Below are 23344 nucleotides of genomic sequence, written 5' to 3'. Positions count from 1 at the left end.
CTCAGACATTCCACCATCAACAGCCTCACCAGGAAAGTCACCAGAAAAAGAAAAACCTTACAGCTGCTTTACAGAGCTTCATTATCTCAGGCATTCCGTTTTCCTTTGCCTCTGGCCAGGACTTTTCTCTCCTCCATCACACAAATTATTTTCTCACAGGTAATCTTCAGGTGCATAACCGCGCAGAAATGTCAAATATATGTCACCGCATGTTTTTCCCACAGTGCACTGTCAACATACAGAACGTTGAGCCACGCTGTGTGAAACTATTTCATTCAGAGACTTGCAGAAATGTGTGTCTGACACGCCTTGTCCACCATGCTTGCATATGCCCCGCAGCCCTGATACATATTCTACTGCCGTGGGAACCACAAAAAGCTATGTGTGAACTTATCTGTTTCACCAGGGGAGTGTGTGCAGGAAATGGGAGAGAAGGGGAAAAATGCACTGAAAAACAAGCCAGGTTGAAGTTCTCACAGTGTTAGATCCATCATAAAGAGCAGTGACAAAATGTGACGTGGTTTTCTAAGCATTCATTGCAGGGTTGTAAATATCATGGGAGAAAGCAAAACGTCACTCACTGCTGATTGATTGATAAATGGGAGCCTCACAGGTAGAGCACACCCAATTGTTGGTGTGTTGTGGGATAAAGTTCCCTTCCCTTTTAGCTGTTTTAAACTTTTATGCTTTCTTTTACACGTTCAGTATCTTTGCTCTTCGATTAAAAAAAAATGATATCATTGTTTTCATGAAATCAATGATGAAAAAGTGAATGACATTACATGTGATATTTAGGGTGGAAAAAAAACTACTACACACTCACAGCTACCATAACTCCTGGGAATTCTGCAATGCCTGCTTACACTATATTTTCAAGTCATTCAATGTTACAATTTTCATTGCATCTTTCAGTGTCAACTTGTGTTTTCCAGACTACAAGCCTGCCTCATATCATATACTGTAAATATGCTGTACCAGAGAAAAGTTTGCTTGAAAATTTAATCAGAAAAGAAGCTTCTCCTGCAGTTATTAACTTCTTCACAAGAATCAGACATTGGAGGTGAATATTAAAGATCACACCATTTTTACACCATATCATAACAGAGGCAACATTAATAATTATAATTATAATAATTATAATAATTATAATTATAATAATTATATCATTACTAGTAATATCAGCAGTGGTAGTAATGGCATATGTATATTACTTACCACTAGTTCTGTTTGCAAATACATGTACTAAGGTCAGAAGGAAAACTCAGTAAAAGTCACGTGAAATTCGAAATTGAGCCGAGGCAGGTATTGGGGTGGTCATGGTGGTTAAAGTTTCTCCCTGAGAAATGTGTTATATCTGAGGTTTATGGTCTGAAACATCTGTTGTAATTTCTGTCAAATTGAACTTTTATTACCTGATCATTAAAGGCACTGCGATGGGGAAAACAGATGCCATGCCGCTCTTACAACTGCAGCCTTTTTTACGGTGTTGGTGAAAATTGAACCAAAGGGAGCCCTCCGCATTATAAAATTAAGGAAATCATTTCCACATTCCTCCAGACTAGGGGGGACGGTGTCGGGTGCGCCGCCCGAGACACAGAGACGTACAGTGCAGGGGTTAGAGGCTGGGGCCTGCTAGGTACCATGGCAACGCCATGAGGGTTTATGGTGGCGGGGTGGGTCTACCGACAGGCCTGATCTGTTTAGAAGGGCAGAGGGAGCGAGTGCTTGAGAAGGACTGATAGAGATTTTACAGTGAGGGAAGACATACACAGGTACAGGGTCTCTGGTGGTTAGTGTACAACTGCTTCCTCACAGGGTAGAGGCCTTGGGATCACTGTTTCACACATCTGTTTGTGTTTGCCTGAGTTCCTGAGTTTTTTTTGTGTGTGTGTGTGTGTGTGGGTGCTTGTACTCAAATCTCTCGCAGGCATAGGTTGACGTTCTCTCTGATTCTTTTCTTGATTTTTTTCACTCTGTGGGAGGTGCTCCAGAGATTGACTCGTTCGAACACTCTCGCCCCCAAATTTAATTTGCCAGGACAGGTTCTGGCCTTTTACTGTGAATCTCATATGACACCATTTTAAGACACAAAACAGAAGGAGACTGTACATTCAACAATGTCTGCCCTTCTTGACAGGGTAGACATTAATGAGGGGGAAAAAAAAACAAAAAACAACAACAAATTAAACGACACAAAGTAAAAAAAAAAATAAAAAATAAAATCTCAGTTCCTCAGAGTCGTTGCACAGATTGTGAACTTGGTTCGACACAACAGGAGCCAGACAATAGCTGCTTTTATTACTCCAGTGGCACATTTCTGGGTAACAATGGAACCTGCCCACCCTGCCTGCAAATGAATCAGAGGCAGCCAGATCGGGAGGATCACATTACTTTACCGAGTCGCAGATAAAATTACGGGACTTTTCCACGGCTGTACATTTTATTTTGCCTTATTTTGTTTTGGGTGCTTCAGTTATATCTGAAGGCATAAATACACTTCATAATTAAAACAAGGCACCAAAGAGTCCAAAGAGTTGGATGAAACATCCAGGCGCCCTGTCGTTTATTACCATTTTGGAATTATGACCTTCTATTGTGATAATCTCATAAAAAAAATTATAATTAGACATCTTTAATGAGAGACCACATGGGCCATTCTGAGAAAGAGCAGTGTTAGCTGTCCTTCATGTACCAATATGTACTTTGAAATGACCTCATTTTAACCTTCCCTGGCTTGTTTGTTCATGAGACAGATTCTGCACTGTGCAGGAACATTTTTCCTGTTCCGGATTTCACAGGTTCAGGTACAGATACTAAATCTCATATTACAGTTTAACTCCCATAGAGCAAAGTAAGAAAGGACTGGAATGCACAGGCCAGTAAGAACCACCTTACCATTTTGCGTTGTGCTAGCTCACAATTTAAAGTACTTGCTGTTGTATTCGTCACTGTTGAGTTTGGTGTTTTCTAAGGACTTGTGTTACTTAACTACACTACCTTTTAACAAACAGACCATCCCCAAAAATATTTTAAAATGAATAAAAAACTGGTGAATGGCAGAGCACAAAAATCACCCAGCTATCATTCATTTCAATGTAATGGTATCTTTCAATAGTAATGATTAACCAATAATATAACTATTTTTTTATTAATTTGCAGTAACCAGTTTGGCTTACATGCCCAAATATCATGTTTATGCTTTATGTTGTTGTATTTTATCTCATTATAAATATTGGTGAGAGATCTTTTGACATCTTCTGCTGTGAGGAAGCCAACAGTGCTAATGGAAATGAATCATGTCATGGCGCTGTTCCAGTCCAATGTCAGAGAAGAAAACCTTTCTTTGTTCCTCGATAAATACATAATAAAATAACAACCAAAAAGATAACTGGGTGACTGCCTGCTAGTTATACAATCAACAACCCTATTTGCACGTGCACAGTGTTTTAAAAGCACGTGATATTTCAAAGAAGAAACTTATTATGGGTTCAAATATGAAAGTACAACCTGCTTACCTTAAGTGTCTTAGGTGAACATAATCTTCTCCTGTTGTAGTCACAGGGTGGTCTTGCTTTAAATTACAATCATGATATCTCCAAAATGTTAAAACAAAGACGCATGAACAAAAACCCTTGAGTAACTTTCACACATTTGTTTACGAGTCATGTATTTCAGTCAGAATAAGCAGCTCCATGTATGACGTAGCAGAGTGGCAATGATCATGTTGCATTGCTCAAGATAATTCGTATTGCGTATTGTACAGTTCGCATATCGAGGAAAGTGAGATCACACTATTATCATATGATTCTTGAGCGTCTGGATTACGGACACAGGATGTTTCAACACTGCGCATGACTCTGAGTCCAAAATGTTGTATATTCCCTGAAAAACAACAACACGGCTTGACCAAAATTTATGCAGCCACTATATTGCATTGGCCTACCACGAAATTAATAGGGATTATTAACTACTTGTTGAATGAATTTTGATTTTTTTTTATTAAAAAAAACTTTGAGCTATTTTAAGTAGCAAATGTATATTTTAACAAAACCATTTTAACTTTAATATCTTGGTCATCTTAAATATTCTATCAGAATAATTTCTCATATTTTGTCGTAGTTTGCAAAGTCAGCGTTTTGTTATTGTTTTTGTTCTTAATGCCTCCATTTACCTATCTTACTATCTGATACTTACAAAGATGCCACATTTCTGTAAGAATGTGCAGTTGAGATGTACAGATGTTCCGACGTTTACTGTAAATATATATATATATATATATATATATATATATACAGTTAGTTGCAATAATAGCTGATAGACCCTTTCTAGAAGTTAAATCCACAAACAAAATGCAATATCTAAATTTGTTACTGCTCCTCCGTTACTGCATACCTAACACCCACCAGCCGCATATTCCCTTCGGCGTGAACAGGAAAGTAGCCCACCTTCGTTGCGTGATGTGGTGTATTCAGTCCGCTTGGAGCACAACGGATACCGCGAATAGGTGACATAACAGATGTAGGGAGAGTTAAATTAACACAAAACAGAAGTAGCTGCCGTTGTATCGTTAAATTAACGGGAGAAGTGCAAAGTATGCACTGTGGATGGAACTTGTGATAAACTCAACAGCCCTGGATAATCACCTGAATGCCTGTCTGAAATGCTAAAGAGTTTGTCAAACAGCATCTTTATTGACTCTGAGCAAGTAGCCTGTGGCGAGTCTACTCACCATATGGTAAACAGTGTTGTTGGAGAAGAGATTTGGTCGAGCAGGGGTTGTGGGTAGAGAGTAGGCTATTAAAGAGAATTTAGCAAACACTGAGCTTAAGCTATGTGCTACTGTTCCCTTTGTCTATTTGAGGGGGGGGGGGGGGGGGGGGGGGGCGGTGGTGGTGATGGTGGTGGTGTGTGTGTGTGTGTGTGTGTGTGTTGAGCGGGGGGGGGGGGTCGGGGGGTGAGTAACATTCGTAGTAATTAATGGCACTACTGAGGCGGTCACCCCCCCCCCCTTAAAACAGACGCACTCGCTTAGGGGCTTTTAAGAGGGAGGGCACGTGGAAAGCGAAAAACTAGGAAGGAGGTGGATCCGGACTTGAGGAATTTATTTAGCATCACTTCCCTCCTGGAAGCTTATCATAACGCGTCTTCGAAGGTGTATTCAAGTAGCACCTTCAGCTCGACCTGTGTTTTTGTGGGCACCATAAATCTTAGTTTATACTGACGTCAGATCAACAGACCTTGACTTAAGCGCCTTTGCAAAGCTTGAAAACCGAACAGAAAGTGACACTCGGGATGCCGCGTAAAGCACTTCATTTACTGCAGTAAATACTTTCAGACAGGGACAGTCATCAGGAGGGAACCTGGACCAACTCTTTTGCTGCACTTAGGTCATACTCCTTCAGTCCCTCAACTGTGGACCAGTACAGTCTACGATTTGGAGACGGATTCAGTGCGCAATATGGAAAGCCCCCTGGGCTGAGGAAGATTGGCAGTTTTCTCTTTCTCTATACGCAAGTAATGGTAAGTTAGTTAATAGATTAATTTGTGCGGTACATTTGTGTTGTCTTGAGTATTACTGTTGACGATTTTGAGAGAATTTGGGATAATGTAACCCTAGCATTGAAATTCATAGTTATCTAAATAAATTTATGCATACGTTCATTAGCTTGATTTTTTTTACGAAGTCCATTTTTTACCGTAGTAGTGTTTGGGATTTCAGCTGACTTGAACTATAAAGTATATATGTCCAGACGTGCAAAACGTTTTTGTGGTTTGCGGTAATCTATTTGCACGCACTGGACTTTATTTTGGGGGTATATTTAGCCGACTGGGATCACGCTGCAGTTATTGATTCCGTAGTATTTACTGTACACGTTCTGCTAAGGATAAGCTCCATACTTCGGAAGAAGCACCTCAAATCATTGTGAAGTGCTTACAAATGTCTTCCTGATCAGAAAGTTGCAGATACAATTACAGCCTAAAACAACCGTCGAATCTTAGGGATATAAAATAATTTCTGTGGTTTTTCGGTAGAATATGTGCTTTGTGTGTGATAACATGTTTTGGAAAATCCAAAACAAGATATTATGGTCTGTTTCATATTGTGTTTAGCTTAATTAATTTAGTTAAGGTTCCCAAAAGTTTCTTCATGCGGCCCACCCAAAGAACAACGTTATGCCAGATTAAACTGTTTTCATGAAACCATAAGTTATCACATTATAATATTGTCTGTTTGTGTTAAATAATGGCGTCTCCCAGTTATCGTTATTGTTCTCTGTAAAGACGTTAAAAGCAACAATAATAATTTATTTGAATTGTTCCTTGTACCAATTCAAGACTTTCCATTTTTTGCGAAAAAAGCATAGCAAAAAGCAAAGTTTGGCCGAAAGAAGGCACATGACAACCTTATTTATTTGCTAAAGCTGCTTATTTAAAAATATTATGTCAGCGATGAGGAAACATTATTTTAACCACACCGTTTATACAATAGGTTTGTAGCTTTTTAATTATTATGCTGATTTCCTAAAATAAATATCGTCTAGGTGTGGACTCTTTGACCCTATCCATAAAAGATACATTTATGAAGACAGAAATAAATTTACAAAGGTAGAATAAACAACCTGCACTAAAATGCACAATGAAGTCAATGGCGCACCCCGTGCCTTAACTGCAGGAGCAGATTTACAGGGTTTTTTTTTCCTGTTACGAAAAAGTGTTTACTAACTAATACATCAGTTGTCTCTGTTAGTTTTGTAAGCATTGGTAAAAACCGTCTGTACCAGCACAACCTCAATTTGTAGTTGATATGTTACATTTAAATAATCAAGTATGGTTGCACAATTTTAAGAGTATTTGGCATCAAAAAATACACATAATATATGCCTCTTTCAGTAGTTCAATCAACTGTTAAGTGGCTTAAAAATATATATTTCAATTTGTCGCCATAATTGTTGGAATTAACAGTATCATTTTAGCATTGTAACAGTGGTGTTAAATGTTGAATTCAGTGAAGTTAAATTACTTTCTATGACTGTTGCGCATATTTCATTAAGAATATTTGTTTTTGCTTACTGCTAACTGATATGCTGCTATGCTGCTCTTTATCTTCATTCCATTATTCTTCTTCTCTTCTGCCCATCGAATGAAAGAAATGTCCATTCACAGAGCTTCCTCCTTGTCTTTGTTCTTCTCTTCCTAAATCTTGACCTTCCTGTGGCGTTTCAGTTGGGGAATAATGTTTGTTACTTCACTGTCACAGTATACAGTATCAGTTGTGATATGATTGTTGGACAGGCACACAAGCATGCTCACATGAAATAGGGATGGACATACTGTACGAACACAAACACACACACACACACACACATTCTCACGTTTAGGGATCCAAATGTAGTGCATAGCTGGTGTATGGCCTTATCCCTACATCCCTATTTTACATTGCCATTAGTGTGTGTGTGTGTGTGTGTGTGTGTGTGTACGTGTACGTGTACGCATACAGGCAAATGATGCATAAATGTGTGCGTGGGCAGCAGCAGCTGAAGCAGGTGCTAACCCTTTAAGTCCTTTGTTGCTGTTGGCAGTTAAATCCTTTCAGTTTTCTCCTGATTTCCTTTGCTGGTTAAAGGGTGTAAGTGTTTTAGGTTACACACTACCTCGCTGAGGGTTTGTCAGATGCAGGCAAACTAATGAAGTAATTGAATGAGGCTACACAAAGCATTTTCAAACAGGGCTTTTCATTATTCCTCATGGAGTCTTTGTGCTTTCATCTAAAAATCACCTCAGGTATTTTTGGGAAGAATAACAGATCACCTTTGAGAAAACAGTTCATCCATAATAAGAAATTCAGACTTCAATAACCAAACATTGTGTAAGTTTACAAAATTGTAAACCCCAACAGAGCCGATTCATAGCCATATGAAAAACATACATGGCATTGGTTTAGTGTTTCCCTGAAACTTTATATGGCTTGTTTTGAATTATGTACTGTATGTCTCTGTAGAAACACGCATTGGTCTAAATGAGTGAACGTCTCTAATATTGTCCTCTTCTGATTGATGTGGCTCTCATTTGGTGGGTGAAGACTGAACTGAATGAACCCGCCAGCTAGTCGTCAAATGTGAATCCATACTGTGCTGTATGTATCTTCTTGAAATTCTGCAAGTAGTATGTTTCAGCACATTGACTACAGGGGGTGGGTGCACTTTTTTTTATTTAGTTCCAGTACATACTGTACCAGAGTGATACTGTTGCAAAGGGATGAAAGAGGCGACTCTACTGAGAAGAGGAAGAAAGAGGTAGAAAGTTTCTGTTGACGTTAAATGCACAACGCTAATGATTTATTCATAAATGCATGTTTTAAAGATCAATATGAGATTGATATCTTAATTTTGATTGATTTTCATTGAGTTCTTCATAGATTTGTGTGGATCAATCGCCCGTTTTGAATAACACTGGAGGGTAAAATGGTAATTTAAGACAGTTTTAAGTGGCTAGTCTGGCAAGTGAAAAGTTGAAGAAAAACAACCCCGCCATCTAGATTTTTCCCCCAGATTATTCCTTCACACGTAAAGAAATAAAAATAAGGCACCGGGGCGCAGTGGGACGGGTATGGTTGAACATTCGGTCTTGTGCCCCATTCTCCGTGCTAGGCCCCATTCCTGGACTATTTTTCTTTTCAGTACCTTCTCCTTTCATGCTTTCTATTACTGGGCCTAATAAATTGTGAATAAGCAACGCAAGTTCCTGGGCAGGGGATCGGCAGACGAGGTGAATTCCCCATCCTGTAGAGAGGCGCCCCCTCCTAAGAAAACATGAATTAATTCCTGAGTCCTCTGTAGCCCAAGGTTTCTGGAATGATAAATATTTTCATAGGAAGCACTCTTCATCCTGACTTTATCTCAAGGAAATACATTATTCCATCACGTACCCTAACCCCTCTCTTTCAGTGTAAAAACTGAATCTGATTCAAGGTGATTAACAAGGCCTTGCAGTCATGGCTCTCCACTGAAATCCACTAGCCTTTTTGAAATGTTGGCAAGATCCACTATTCTAACTCATACAGTTGCCTCGGTCTTTCAGTGTCTTTGAAGTCTGGTAAGTGTAGTCCACTACACGTTTGAGAGCTAGTATTGTGGCTTCATTACAGAGGAAATAAATGGTTTGATATGGTCTTCCATAGCTCTCCCTTGTGATTGGCCATAATCTCCTCCCATTATTAACTACATGTAACAGCTTAAAGCATCATTTAAGGATGTAATATATGAGGTTAAGGGATCTGAAATAATATGAGATTGTGTTCTCCTGTCTTAAAAAGTAAGGGAGTCTTCTTGTACTATCCAGCCCATTATTTTAACATATTACTATTGTCAGTAAGTCCTTTTTGAAGAAAATGTATTCTTAGCAACGCATTCATATAATTATTAATGGCTCTTGTTTTGAGTAGAAACCTTGTCTGCTGATGCATGTGTCGTCCAATAAGACACAGTATTTCACACACAGAGGTAACTGAATAATATCTGTAGGTCACAGCACAGAAATAACAAAAATGAATAATAACAGTAATGAGTCAAACGAGAACTAAAATTGGGATCTGACTGTTGTGCAGACTTCCCTCTGTATAGCTGTGCTTGTGTTTGCTTCTTCCTGTTCCACATAATAAATAAGATACATGCCATTAAGGCCATACTGTCCTCTAAATGCTGGGAGCTGATTTCATCTCCTTAGTTCCACTTCATGCATCCAAGCCATATATTCTCAGACAAGGAGCATCTGGACCAGTCAGAGTTTGAATGTGTGGAGGTCTTCATGAACAAAACAGGTGGGCACTTTATTCCAGGAGATACTATGGATTATACTCTTTCAGTTAGGAAGCTGGCTGTAATATGGCTTTATCAGTCATGGAGCACTTAGTAACAATGCTGTGTGGCCTGGACCCCATATGGACCCTACCATTAAAGGTCTGTGGCTGTAAGGAAATAGCTCCGGAACATGCCAGCGTGCATGGTGCAGTTAAGGGCAAGGGATGACTGCTATCTATAACGTCCTGTCTGACAAGGCTAAGGGAACAGTTGGGAACTTGCATTTGCATTAACAAAGAAAATGAAAACGGAATTGCAGTCATAAGCATAGAGTTAAAAACATTTCCTTTAACAGTTTGCTGTGACCTTTAGCGCTGGTGTGCCGTTGGGAAGGAAAGTTTGCCCGACAGCACATTTGCTGTGCTTCATTGCATCGTCAGTCGTGGTTTCGTGCCACTTTTTTTTCCCCCATTATTCGATATCAAAATCTAATTGAGGAATTACGGCCAAAATAAAATAAATTACAAACAATACATAGCAGGGGTTAAACTAGATATACTGTTTTTATTAGATGCTTGCAAATCAGAGACTTGAAGTTCAGGCACCCTCCCTCTCAAACCTCCTCCTTAATTGGCTACTTTTCCCTAAAGTAGGGATATGTTTTGCATATTACTGGGAAGGGAAACAGTTTGTATATGTAGCTGCGAAACATATTTCAGTTATGTAATACAAGTCGTTAAAAACACAAAACACCCAAAATGCAACGAGTACGCACCGTGTCTGAAAACCCACTGCCATGCGCCACCATTTTGTTTGTAGGTTTGTGAGATAAAATTGCCAAGCTCAGTGTCAGCAGTGTCAGCAAAAGAGCCTGACACGAAGGGTCTCACATGCACAACAAAAACGAATTTGATAGGATCACATGTGAACATTTCTGTAGATGACAATGAAAATGATGATGATGATGATGATGACAATGACAAGAACACTGTAATGACAGTCAATAAAAAAAAGGTATCGTCCAACAGTGGTATTAAAGAATTGGATTTTTTATTTTTGAATTTTAATTTCTTTTGAGTCATCAGTTGTCTGGATGATCTGAGCTGGGGACTGTACCTTTTCTGAAGATATTCTTTTTATTTATTTATATTGAATATTGAAAACCAAATTTCTGCTTCTTGACCATACCTTTATTGTCCAAATGTAGTTGTGTCATAAGTGCTTGACATTTTTTCTGCCTTTTGAAAAGGATTTTTAAGAACAGAAATTGAGGAGTCACTGTATTCCTACTTCATGCATAAAGTAAATACTGTACATACTTTCAGTATAATTTATGTGAAAACTGCTTGATGTACTGATGAGCATGGAAAGCTACCGCTCTGAATTTAAAGTAATCAGTTAGTTTCTCTTACTAAAAATCAAGGATTGCAGTGATGTATTATAGGACAATGGAATATCTTTGTGTGCACAGCACAACATTCAAAGTTTAAAGAATAACTACTATTGCTGTGCCAATTGGCAGTGGTCTGACAGAAAATTCAGTATGACTTCTGTAGTGTCCAGTTTAAAAAAATCATGAGACAGCCTTTGAAATTGTCTTTGCTGTTGTTTTGTGCATATGGTTGGTACATGTCTAATTTACAGCACCCAATGAGACCATTATAGTAATTTTTACAAATAATCATGGTCATGGTTTAGAAAATGGGGACTTGGTGGGGACAATGAATTGAAATTATGTGGTTTAAATGACTGGTCTTTATTACCATCACATGTGGTGGTTTGTTGTGGGGCTGTAGTGCATTGTAATACAATTGCTTTTTGGTAGAAAGCTTTCTGTGTACAGAGACATGAACCATGCCTAGGAGCTATGCCAGAGGTAGTAAACTCCCTATAATCTCTGAGTAAACAGTGCGTGCTGTCAGTGAAAGTCCTGTCTGAGCTGTAGTTGTGCAGGTCTAATCACAATTATCTTTTTTCTCAAAATAGTGGCTTTGTATTTGCCCTGCTGTTATTTCCTCAGATTGCCCCATATTGTGCTAGATTATTTATTAGTTTGTGTTTTACGGTGAACATTCATTGAATTGAAATGAACCTGTGGTTACATAAGAATGTACCGAATTTCAAGACAAAACAGTTGTTAGTTAAACATTCTGGAAATGTGGCACAATTTCAGAGAATTTCTCCGTTGGACAAGATGGCACGTGAAGGGTTAATCTACCCCAGAGCTGAGCTAATCTACAGATGCTAGCGAGTGAGCCTTCCAGTTCTGCTGCATTGATCATTAAGCGCACTGTAGTTAGAAAATAAAAGGAAAATGAAAGCAGGTACAATTCAATCCACTGATGCCAAGAACAACAGGGCAGTTGTGTGGGAGTGCGGAGCTAGAAACCCGGAGTAGGGAAGGTGAAGTCCTGATGAGGGTACTGAGAGATGGCAGGACCATATTTTGGAAAGAGTGGTAACCAGAAGGCCTTTTGACCCGGATCCACCTTGGGGACACCCCCAGAAATAACTGCTTGTTCTCCCAGCTCCCATGGGAGCGTCTTGGGAGGCCTGCGGCGATCCAAAACGCCCCAACAAACTCCCCACCACCAACCCAGAACCCCCCCCCCAACAATATCCCCGCTCTCAGCTCGAGCCAGGATCTGTCAGCTCTTAACAGCAGACGGCAGCTGCAGCTCTGGCTCTAACCCCTCTGTCTATCTCATGTTTAAAGTCATACACACACACACCCACACACACACACACACACATATAGGTGCAGACTGACACTGTCTCTTGTGTCCCAGCGTATATCAGATATCAGAAAGGGGATTTTACTGTTTTCCAATAAAGCCCTTGTCCTCCTGCACTTTGTGTACAGCCCATTCTTAAGTAATCACAACCGAGGAAATTTTGGTGGCGTGCAACTATTTACCCTGTTGCCTTTCATTTTTAGTATTGCAATGAAACTTGACTTTTCCAAACAGGAGAAGTATAAGCAGGGTAAGATACTTGGCAAAAAGCAAAAGGTCTTGTATAATTTAGAAATATCAGTTACCTGAGGTATGTTAGTTTGCATATTCTCTTCCCTCAGCTAGTTCTTGCATGCAAATGGCTGAAAGGCACCAACAGCAGGCATTTTATACTTAGAGGAACAACATAATGCATTCAAATGACTTCCCGTGTACAGTAGCCACATTTTTTCCTTGATAGTGTCGTGTATATATGCGCAGTGTCCCATAAATGCTGGTGAGCGTTTGTTTCCTGCCCGCTCCTTGGAAGGGTTTGCCCCCCATCAGCAGAGCCTGGAATGCAGTAAAATCCCCTGTCGGTGGGGTGGGGGGGGGGGCAAACCCCTTTTGTTTAATGAACAATAAAGGCACAGGTCCGAGCGTCTGATCTCCTGGGGCCGACCAGATGTTCTACCTGGGAGCGGACCACCATCTGACTGGGGGTCCCCACCCGCCACTCTACCCCACACTACACCCGCGGTGTCGGCTTAGGGGAGGTCTGCCAGCTGTCCCTCTCCTTGACCCCCCGTCCCGGGGCACTGATTTTCAGGAAGGGTGGCCGATCGGTGGGGGGTAGAGTGGACATGAGGGCCATGTATTAAGGGCAGATAAAGGAGCTATAGTGGCAGAATCAACTGAAGGGGGCAGGGGTAAGGTCTCTGCTGCAGCTGGCATGAGAGTAGCCTTGTTGTTCTGAACCCGTGGAGTGGAAAAGAAATCCTTGCTTGCAACTCAGCTAAAGTTTCATGAGGCGGGGGCAGGGTACAGGCCAGCTAAAGGGGGAAAAGAATTGTTTTCTTGGATTTGAGTGACAAACTACTGTCCTTTGTCTTTAGATTTTGGTGTAGCATTGATTCAAATTTTAAAGCCAGAGGTGTAGGCTAGATTTATGCTAAAGATACAAATGCATCAAAAATCTTGCAATTATTAAGTTAATTCAGTACCACTGAGGCCTTCATCTGATTAAATCAAGAGCAGGCCACGCTGTACATCTGTCCTTAGTCTCTGCGCCAGGCTCACCAGTTCAGCTCTGCCTGCAAATATCTTCACACCATGCGTGACCTGCCTACTGCCCCCAGACTTTTAAATAGGTCTGGAGATAAGTTGCAGAGACAAATGTAGCTCAGCACTGCCCACCGGCCCGGCGTTTAGCAAAGGGGGGGGGGGGGGAGCAGCCCCTCGTTAATGAAATCCCCTGGCAGTGATGTAATCACGGGGTATAAATCATCTCACGAGCCCATTAAAGGGCCGTAATCACTCCCAACATCTGCTGCCATTCTACTGTTAAGGGGAAAAGTGTGCGGCGGCCCTGTCTTATTTATGATACGCTTGGTTCAAAGGCTGCAGAAGGGCCAAACCCAGAGGCTCTCTGTGGTAGGACGCTGTCCCAGGGGCAGGCTGTAAGACTGCGCGCTTCTAGGCCGTACTGTACGGTACAGTGAAGGCCTGTGTCCTTCTCAGGCGCAGATCGGATTTAACAAGGACTGTAAAAACGACCTTCACCCTACAGGAAGCAGTTACCTAGGCCAGAATTTTCACACCAACACTCTCTTGACTTGTAGCAATTGAGTAATTATGGACTGAAAATGGGAACAGCTATGAAAGTGCCCCACGCATTTTCCCTGCGTCATTTTCGAAATATTGGCCAGGGTATGTACAGTCTTAGCATTGCGCCTGCAAAGTAGTGCTCCCAACTTGTTGTGTCATGCTCTTAATTTCTGTAAATGTCTATTCAGACCTGTGGTCACACGGGCAAAACGGAGATCCACTTTATGCCCGTCTTCATCTCGTTCAAGCGTGACATGATTTATTTCCTTCTGCCGTCACAGTTTGATGAAATATTCCTGTGTGCTTTTGATCATTTGAATGTCACTCATCGTCAGCAACGTCCACGGACAATAAAAAAAATCACGTCCCTTGTAAGTTTTCCTTTCATTTCTTTTAACGAAAAGCCCCCAATTTCCTGGCTGCTCTGTAGTTAGCTTTGTTTTGGGGGGATAGTTTTTGGACAGAAGGCTGCAGGGTGCATCTGCCTACAGATGGCACTGGCCTGTCTGTATGGGGATAGAGCTGAGAGGGAGCAAACCCAGGACACAGAGGCTTTGTTGAGGAGCAGCGGAGAAATAGAGGGGACATGTGCTGGAATATGTTTCCCTCCAGGCAGTGTGGCAGACACAAACAGACTAGCTAAGAGTGCCAGGTGGGAGAGAGTCCATATGGCACTGTCAGGTCTCCTCTGGGACCTCCTTTCACCTTGCTTCCACCCCAGCTGCCATCTCCACCTCACCATAATGTACCAGCGAGGGGAGCAGAGTGAAGGGTAATTGCCATGGTGACATTTCCATCCCATTCGTTCCCTTTTCCCCCCCTACTTTTGTATCGATCCAGACTGTAAGATGGTCAGATTTGGCTTGGCTCCTGCTGCGTGAAAAACTACTTGCATTTGTGCTTTCATTTTTATTGTAACAATAATATAAAGATAATGAATTTGAAGTTATCTATAGTTTATAGATAATCTTATAATCAGTTTCTTGCTGGTTTCAGCTGATTGATGTCAGTACATTATGTGTCAGGGACATGATACCCTTTTATGTGGGGGAAAAAAGCATGTTCTTGCAGAAAAAAAATAGAAACTCAGGTGAACCGTGCCTGACTCGCCTCGCCTCCTAACTGGGGTTTGTTTTATCTTGATTTCAGCGGGAATCGAGCGTATCTCTGCGCTTTCCCATGCTCTTTTGCTCTCTGACTGTGTCTCACCAGGAAGCAGAGAGCGCATCACAGCGATGTAAAGGAAGCCAGGGCCTGCCAGGCCTGTTCCTGTGCAGTTTCCCATGTTTACCCTCTCTCTTTCTTCCATTGCTCTCCACTGAACTTTATTATTAACTGTCCATGGCTTTGACCCACCAAACCAGTGTTGTTGTTATTTTTTATTTTTTTTTTTTCCTTCTGAGAAAGAGGTCAGTCTAATTCTGCCCATGACTGGGTATTGCGTAAAAAAGCAACAAGGGTGGTTCTGTGAGAAAATAAAACCCGGGGAAAGCATTTGGTTGCACGTACTGAGCAGTTAACCCATTGCTTTACGACATGATAAGTGCACCCAACTATAAGTTTTCTCTGGAGGTTTGTTTTCAAACACTTTCAAATTTGTGAAAGTGTTTGAAAGCGTGTTTGAGTTGTTCAAAAGTGTTTCAGTTGAAAAAGATTTTTGAGTTCTTCAAATGAATTTAAAGTTACATGTGGATATAAATAAAATCATAATTCGGTTGGGCAACTCCTGATGACTTACAGGGTAGCCCTGCGAGGTCACCCGGTCACGGTGTGGCCTACCTTGTTGTGAGGACTCATGCTGATAGTACATGCCAAAGGTAGGACGAGCTGTCACAGGGCAGGTTTCCCTCACTAATGATCTTGATGAGCTCCCAGTCCTGAGGCCTGCTCTCTGGCCCAGCTCTCCATGCCTCTTCAGGCTTGCTGGCTGCAGAGGTCTACCCCTTACACCACTTATCCAGAGCAATCCATCTGCGGCTCTAAGCTGCCATTCATACAGGCCCGGGGAGAGATGATTTACACCCCTCTGCCTGTCACATTTAATGACAGCCTTCTCTGTGTTTTGTTTATGTTCTTTAAGGTTTGCGCGTAAGTGTTTTTAGAGAGTTATTTCTCCCCCTCCACGGTAGTAATGCTATTATTTACAATGAAAACACACCGTGCTGCAGTGACTCATAGTTTTGTGCTTCTGATGCCTGCTGAGAACTCTCCAGAAACCGGGAGGGCGGCAACATCAACCCGACAGACCCAAGGTGCCGAAACAAGTGATTCATCACGCGCTCGCGCCGCTCCTGTCAAAAACATCTTTATTAATCAATAAGAGCAGGTTTTGACTGCTTCAGAAAGAACACCCCTTTTTTTGGCACTCTGAACGTCGCAAGGCTGTATTTGTGTGCGCGACTGTGTGTGTGTGTGTCTGAGAGAAGAGAGAAATGATTGAGTCCTCCATTAGAAGCATCTGTCTCCTCTCTCTTTTTGCAGCCTTTGGTGCGCACATGTTTCTGTCCCAAACGTCCTCTCACTCTCTGTTGTTGCCCGCTTATTTTCCTCCAGCCTCTATCTTTCATGTTTTCCCTCTGTCACTGTCAGTCTCCTGTCAGCTCGGGGGGCCACAGTTCAAGCAGCAGTGTTTGGCCTGGCCAGACTGAACTACCCTGAGGGGAGAGGGGCCAAAGTGAAGTCCTCTGATCCTTTAACACTCTGTGCCTCTGGAGGAGGGGGGGCGAGGGGGGGGGCTGGGGGGCGGTGAGTGGGGCGGGGTGGGAGAGGGGTGTGGAGGCCTGGAAAGAAGAACTGCTTTCTTTCGACTTCGGTAAAGCGTTGCTTCTGTGGCTTCCAGTCGAACAATTTGTGGACGTAATAACATGTACATATCCTCATTCACAAGTTTTTCTTGTGAAAAATATGAATACATATGCATCCAATGAAAGTTTAATAGTCTGCATCTGGAACCAGCTATCCTGACTGTTGTAATAATATTAATTGTCTTCCTAGTGTCACAAAACAGAAGAATATTGAAAGACAATACAGAGATCACTTTTGAAATATACCCTTTGCCTTTCTGTACTTCTCCTTGGTACCAGTGTTGTCCCTTTTTTAAGGTCCAGGCTGAGGGTTTTAAGACCTCTACTGATCCACAACTTATGTTTCTCTAACTATTGCTGCAATTATGTATTTATTTATATTTAATTTAAAATCATATAATTGGGAGCCATTGTCTACCTCCCTGTAGTTATCATAAATCAGGGGAAGGTCTCCTGGGTGTGGCACCAGGGATAGTGGATTTGAGCTGAGACCAGTATTCAGAATTCAGAAGTTTACTGATCAAGCATGTGACCGTGTGGCCCAAGTGCAGGGCAGTGACACATTCTGAGTCCAAACCAAGAGCAGCTTCCTCTGCAGCGATGACGACTATTGGCATTGACTCCTTGACCCCGGCTTCCTTCCTTGCTCCGTCCCCTCATTCTCCGTTTTTTTCTTTCTCCTTCTCATTCTCTCGCACTCTCTCTTTCTTTCCAGGTTTAGGGAGATGCTAGATCTGGTGACCGCATACAACAGAACTGCAGAAGCCCTGAGCCCCGTCCACTGGAAACAGAGTTTGCCGACGACCAGCGCGTTTCCCTCGGCCCTCCATGGCTCAGGTAATCCCCCCTCCCCTGTCTCCTTTTAGTGTTGCCCATCTCCAGTGCCTGTGTGTCACAGCCTGAGAAATTCATTTGTGTGTGTGTGTGTGTGTGTGTGTGTGTGTTTGTGGGGTGGGGTTAATGTTGGACTCCGATTAGGTTATTGGCTGTTTTGAAGCCTTGTTTTCGTTATTTTTACTTGGTTTTACTCTTATTCAACAATTTAAGCAGGTAAGGAACAGTTGTGTTGGAAAAAATGTTGTTTAGGAGCTCGGACTCATCAGTGTCCACTTATGATGTGCTTGAAGGTGTTTTAATGTAACTGGTCTCTTGAAAAGTATGTTACTCTGCATGTTTGTCTTGGGTCATGTATGCTAATGCTTTCTCCATTGCTGTCAAAGCATTCACACCCATTGCTAATGTCTTCACTCTGTGTGCTGTTAACACATTACGCAGATACAGTTTGAAAAGTGAAAAGTGAGAATTAGCGGAACGGAGATGTATCTCATTAGGAATCTCAATACAGCAGGAAGTAACCATTATCAGAATGGTTGCTAGTGTGAAATAGCTGTACAGTTTTTTTTTTTTGTAAGAAGTCTTTTCCATGGTGTCACTGTAGGATGTTTATTTTTCTGCGATCCTGACAGATGAGGTTTCATGTGGGCTATGAGACATTTATTCTGCTGAAAGAGTGAAGTAGGACACTATTTTAGCCTCTCAGAAAATTACCAGGAAAGCATGTCGTCAGGCAAGTCTTGGCAAACAACAAAACTGACTGTTTGTCTCTCAGAATTGGCCCTTTCGATACACTCTAATATAAACCTCCATCTCTTCCTCAGTGAGGCATGCTGTCAATTAAGAATTTGTATGTCGTCTCCTCAGCCCAATCACTGCCAGCCTTTTCAAACACCATAATTACACCCCTGCCCCCGCAATGGCACCTACCCCCCCCCCCCCCCCCCCCCCCCATCCTCAGTATTGTTCCAAATGACAGCCTGAGGTCAGTTGCCTTGACATGTCATTCATCAACATATTTATGGTGATTATTCCCTCATACATCATTTTCGCAGGTAAGCTGAAGGCGAGTAACTTGAGTGACAGAGTCGCGACAGGAACCAACTACGCTTCAGAGCCAGGTAGGGTTCAATGCATTTTTCAGTATTTGCATGTTACTCTACTACCCTCATTATGTCTCTAAAAAAAAACTGAGGTGCACATACTGAACATGCATTTGGAACCAAATGCTTTATTTCGCAAGCCCTCAGATTTCAGCGTGGTTAAAGTCAGTAATGGCGAACAGAAAGGATGACTTATGAAGTATGAAACGTGCTGTTTTTTTAACTCCTGCTCTGTGTTTTCAGGTGACATTTGGGTCTCCACATTAGACTCCACCTTCCACCCCACCCATATTTCCAAGTAAGTCCTGATGTCCTGATTCTGGTTTAGTGTGTGAGTCTCCTCTGACTCCCAGTATGCACAACAATGCTGTTTTCCTCCCACCCACAGCAAACCTTCCCACCGGTTTAAACTGCAGCTCTGTCTCTGTAGGAAATAAGATGCAGAGCTTCTAATATTACTGACTCCTTATATGGCTTTTTGCTTGTGTTGTATTCTGCCTCGCTTGGAAGTCACTTTGGATAAAAGCATCTGCCAAATGAATAGATGTAAGTGTACGATTGTTGGGATTTGTGACATTTCAGTGATTGAATTCATTTACAGGAAAATTTTAATTTTCGGGAAAGGAATGGAGGAGAGAATTCTTGTTGATCATAATTTTATTTTTCTTGGTTCTCAGGTCAGCTGGTGTAAACTTAGCCATGGCAGCGTATGGTCAGACGCAGTACAGCCCGGCTATCCAACCCGCCGGGCCCTACACACCCTACCCCCACCACACACAGGGCTACAGCATGCCCTACAGTGAGTACCACATATTATACCTGGAATGCATTCATGCGTTCATGATGCGTGCATTCCTATGCCTCTTGTTTCAGCTAACCTGTCACACAGCGCTTCCATAACTTAAAATGGTACTATAACACCTGGAAGCTGACAGGATTCTAATTCTCTGTCATGTTCCTCTCAATCGCCAGACATCAAGACGGAGGACGGCCTGGGCCACTCTCCGGGACAGAACGGCCTGCTGGGATACCCGTCGAACTTCAGCAGCACGCCGCCGAGCCAGGCCCTGTACAGCTACTCCTCGCACGGTCAGTCCCGGCCCTCTCCCCCTCCTTCAGCTGCAGATTTTTCCCTTCGCTCCCTGGCAGTGAAGGCGTTGGACGGCGGGAGCGGGCGGCGATGTGTGTGCTCTCTCTGTCCCTCTCTCTGAGGGAGCCGGCCCCTGGTGTTTACAGGTGGCTGTGCAGGCCCACGCTGCCCTCTCCCTCTCCCTCCTCCCCCCACACCTGCTCCCTATTAGCTGCGGTCTGGGTCCCTGGCGTCAGACGGCCCTCTCTTCTCTCCGGGGGTCAGGGCCTGTCCTCTGCTCGCTACGACAACACAGCAGTTGAGCGGAGGAGCATGTGAATGCGTGAGTGTGTGTACGTGCACGTGCTCACATGCGTGCATGCATGTGTGTGTGCGCACATGCATGCATGTATATGTGTGTGTGCATGTGTATGTGTGCTTATGTGTGTGTCTGTGCATGTGTGTGTGTGTGCATGTGTGCATCTGTGCGTATACGTGTGCATGTGTGCGTCTGTGCGTGTATGTGTGTGTGCGTGTGCATGTATGCGTCTGTGCGTGTGTGTGTGTGTGTGCGTGTGTGTATGTGTGGGAGGGGGAAGGCATTGACCCATATCCCTGCACATTCCCCGGTCCGGCGGCGCCCAGAACACGCCGCACCCCCGCGGCTCTTTATGGCTTTCAAAGCAGCGTGAAATTGGCCCTTCTCTGCCAGGGCTGGGGGTTAAGGGGCATGTCGTGCTGAGTTGTCCGCGGTGGGTCAGGGAGGCAGAGGGGAGGCTGGAGACTCCGCTGCATCCTGGTGCATTCTGGGTAAAGGTGATGCAGGGGCTACACAGAGGGAGAAGCCTAGCCCGGGATTTCCACTGGGGAGGCTCTACTGCATTTTAAGGAGCTAAGAAGACTTAGGAGGATTATTCCATGGCACTATATCACTGCAAGTCTGTGTGCAGGACAGCATATCTCAGCAGATTACAGCTGAGCATGCATGCATGCTAACAGAAAAAGGTAGTAAGTTACCAGCAATGCTGACAGTTATATAGGCTTCACTGCAAGATCAGAGGAAAGGGAAGGAAGCAGCATATGGAAGATAGGAATGACTCAGTTCCTGAATGTCTTGGTGTTAACAGCGGTCATGAAACAGTGATTGTATTGTACTGAGTTTTTGTGTTACGGTCTGTGAAGTGACTCCACATAGATACATGTTTATATGTATGTTAGTTAACACTGGAGCATTACTGGGGTCCACAAATGTAATAGCCTTTGTATATATTTGAAATAGTTGCAATCTCACTGAAAAAAACTCATAAATAAATAGGCTACATTTTAATTCAGCAACAGAGTCTTTATTTAAATAATAGCCTATAGTAAACAGGTATCTCAGCTATCTTCTCATTAAAACAAAACAGCTCCATTTACACAATTTAATGCTTCTTTTTATCTTGTAGATAGATATTTTGATTTATGTTACTTAATAGCAATGACGGGTTCAATCCTTTTAGTAGTCTAAGCAGAGAAGCCATACTTAGACACAGTATGACATTTTCAGCAGTTGAAATTTTCACTGTACTCTGTTGTTGTCTAGTGGTGAGGATGAAGGAGTCATGAGCAGATCCAGGATAGTTAGCATACACATATGATGGTGTAAAGTTACCTGCAAATTACCTGCGATGTCAGTTGAACAAACCCCAGCACAGTTGATAGAGATAACACTGTTGCCTGACTGCTGGATGCAGCAGCAAGTAGGTACAGTCAGTGTGATCTCACGTAGGGCAGAACTGACAACTGATAAATGCCAGAAATCGACCTCACAGTCTGGTGTAATAAGCCAGGAGAAGGACTGTAGAAGGATAAGGCAATCAACACCATCAACAGGTAGAGGGCCAGTAGGAATGTGTTTTAACATCTGCTATGAGCATGCTACAGAATGCCTATTGCGTAGTTCCCAAAATTCCACTGTGCTCGAAATATTCAGTCATGCCCTAAGCATTCTGACCACAGCCAATCACATTTCTGCACTGTTAAAAGTGCCTCCACCATTGTAACGAAAACAATAATCTTGTCATTGGTGGTATCTTTGCTTACTCTATCGACGTCAAATGACCTAAAACAACTGCGGTGGTTGCGTACGGCAACAGGTCCGCATTTTTACAGCTATGACATCGGGAGCTGAAAGACACAGTCAAGAGACAACAGCACGGAAAAACAAGAAACGGAATATTAAAAACGGAGAAATTTTATGGGCGTTTGCCTGGGGGCAGCTCCTCTTTTTCTGACTTTTTTTTTTTTTTGACTGTCAATTTGTCTTTGAAGGATCCTTTGTTGTTCTTTGAGACTCAGGGCTAGCATTAATCTGCAGCGGCTCTCAAAGGCAGGGGAGCTGTAACAAATGAGCGGGTTGAAGGAAGAGGCCCCGGAGGAAGGCATTCCTGCAGCGTGTTTGATAACAGTGATGGATTCCCTGTGTGTACCACAGCAGGGCTTCCCACCTGCATTGTTTTTGCCATTAATCAGTTCCACAGTTCCCCAGGTTACTCAAGCAGGCAGGCACCGGAGCGGGCCTGGATGAGTGGAATGTATCCTGCTCCATTCTTCAAGCGCTGAAGCGTTGCTTTTCACTGCACAGTCCGTGTTGTCTGATGGCTACGGTATGCATAAGTGTGTGTGCATGAGTGTGTGTGTGTGTGTGTGTGTGTGTGTTAAATGTACCACTCTTGTCTTCCAGGCAGCAGCATTTCATCTGGAATTTTCCAGGGAGCCAATGGGATCACTAGTTCTACGCCTTTCAGCCCCTCCCAGCAGGTGAGTCCACACTATAAGGAGTGCTCTTACCTAATACTTTTAGGTTCAATTGATATTTTCACTGTATTAATGAATAGTCTTTTTTAGGGATCGATATGAAAGCTTTCCACTGCAGGTGTACCAAGTGTATTCATGGATCTTGTCTGCCTCTCTTTCAGGATTTCACAGCTTACTCTGCCTACAGCCAAAGCCAGTACCCTCCTTACTACAGCTCACACTACAACAACCCTTACCTCACAGCCAGCAACGTCAGCCCCACTGCCATAACTACTGCAATACCCTATCAGCATCCAGACCACGCCCCCGTGGTCACTAACCACAGTCCAGAGTCACTGGCAGGTAAGGTCACAAGCCCCACCCCCATCTACTGACATCTTTCATTCTGCCGTTGACTTTT

At 42.8% G+C, this 23344-nt stretch overlaps 1 protein-coding gene across 2 annotated transcripts in view; it reads left to right on the top strand.

Moving 5' to 3' along the window:
* The first annotated feature begins 5120 nt into the window (after positions 1–5120).
* Positions 5121–23344, top strand: part of eya2 (EYA transcriptional coactivator and phosphatase 2) — a 29954-nt gene continuing 11730 nt past the window's right edge. Inside the window, exons 1-8 of one of the 2 annotated variants that reach the window (XM_036531272.1) lie at positions 5121–5520; positions 17858–17979; positions 19032–19097; positions 19323–19377; positions 19757–19878; positions 20052–20168; positions 22871–22947; positions 23106–23286. In XM_036531272.1, the coding sequence (XP_036387165.1) occupies positions 17868–17979; positions 19032–19097; positions 19323–19377; positions 19757–19878; positions 20052–20168; positions 22871–22947; positions 23106–23286 (730 nt within the window). In that variant the 5' untranslated portion in view covers positions 5121–5520; positions 17858–17867. Of the gene's footprint in view, positions 5521–9742; positions 9818–17857; positions 17980–19031; positions 19098–19322; positions 19378–19756; positions 19879–20051; positions 20169–22870; positions 22948–23105; positions 23287–23344 lie in introns of those variants that run through there. The other variant, XM_036531271.1, reaches the window with a different exon arrangement.

Source organism: Megalops cyprinoides, chromosome 6, assembly GCF_013368585.1.
Source record: "Megalops cyprinoides isolate fMegCyp1 chromosome 6, fMegCyp1.pri, whole genome shotgun sequence".
Classification (NCBI taxonomy): Eukaryota; Metazoa; Chordata; class Actinopteri; order Elopiformes; family Megalopidae; genus Megalops; species Megalops cyprinoides.
Note: the sequence above shows the minus strand (reverse complement) of the source record. Positions and strands in the feature narration are given on the sequence as shown.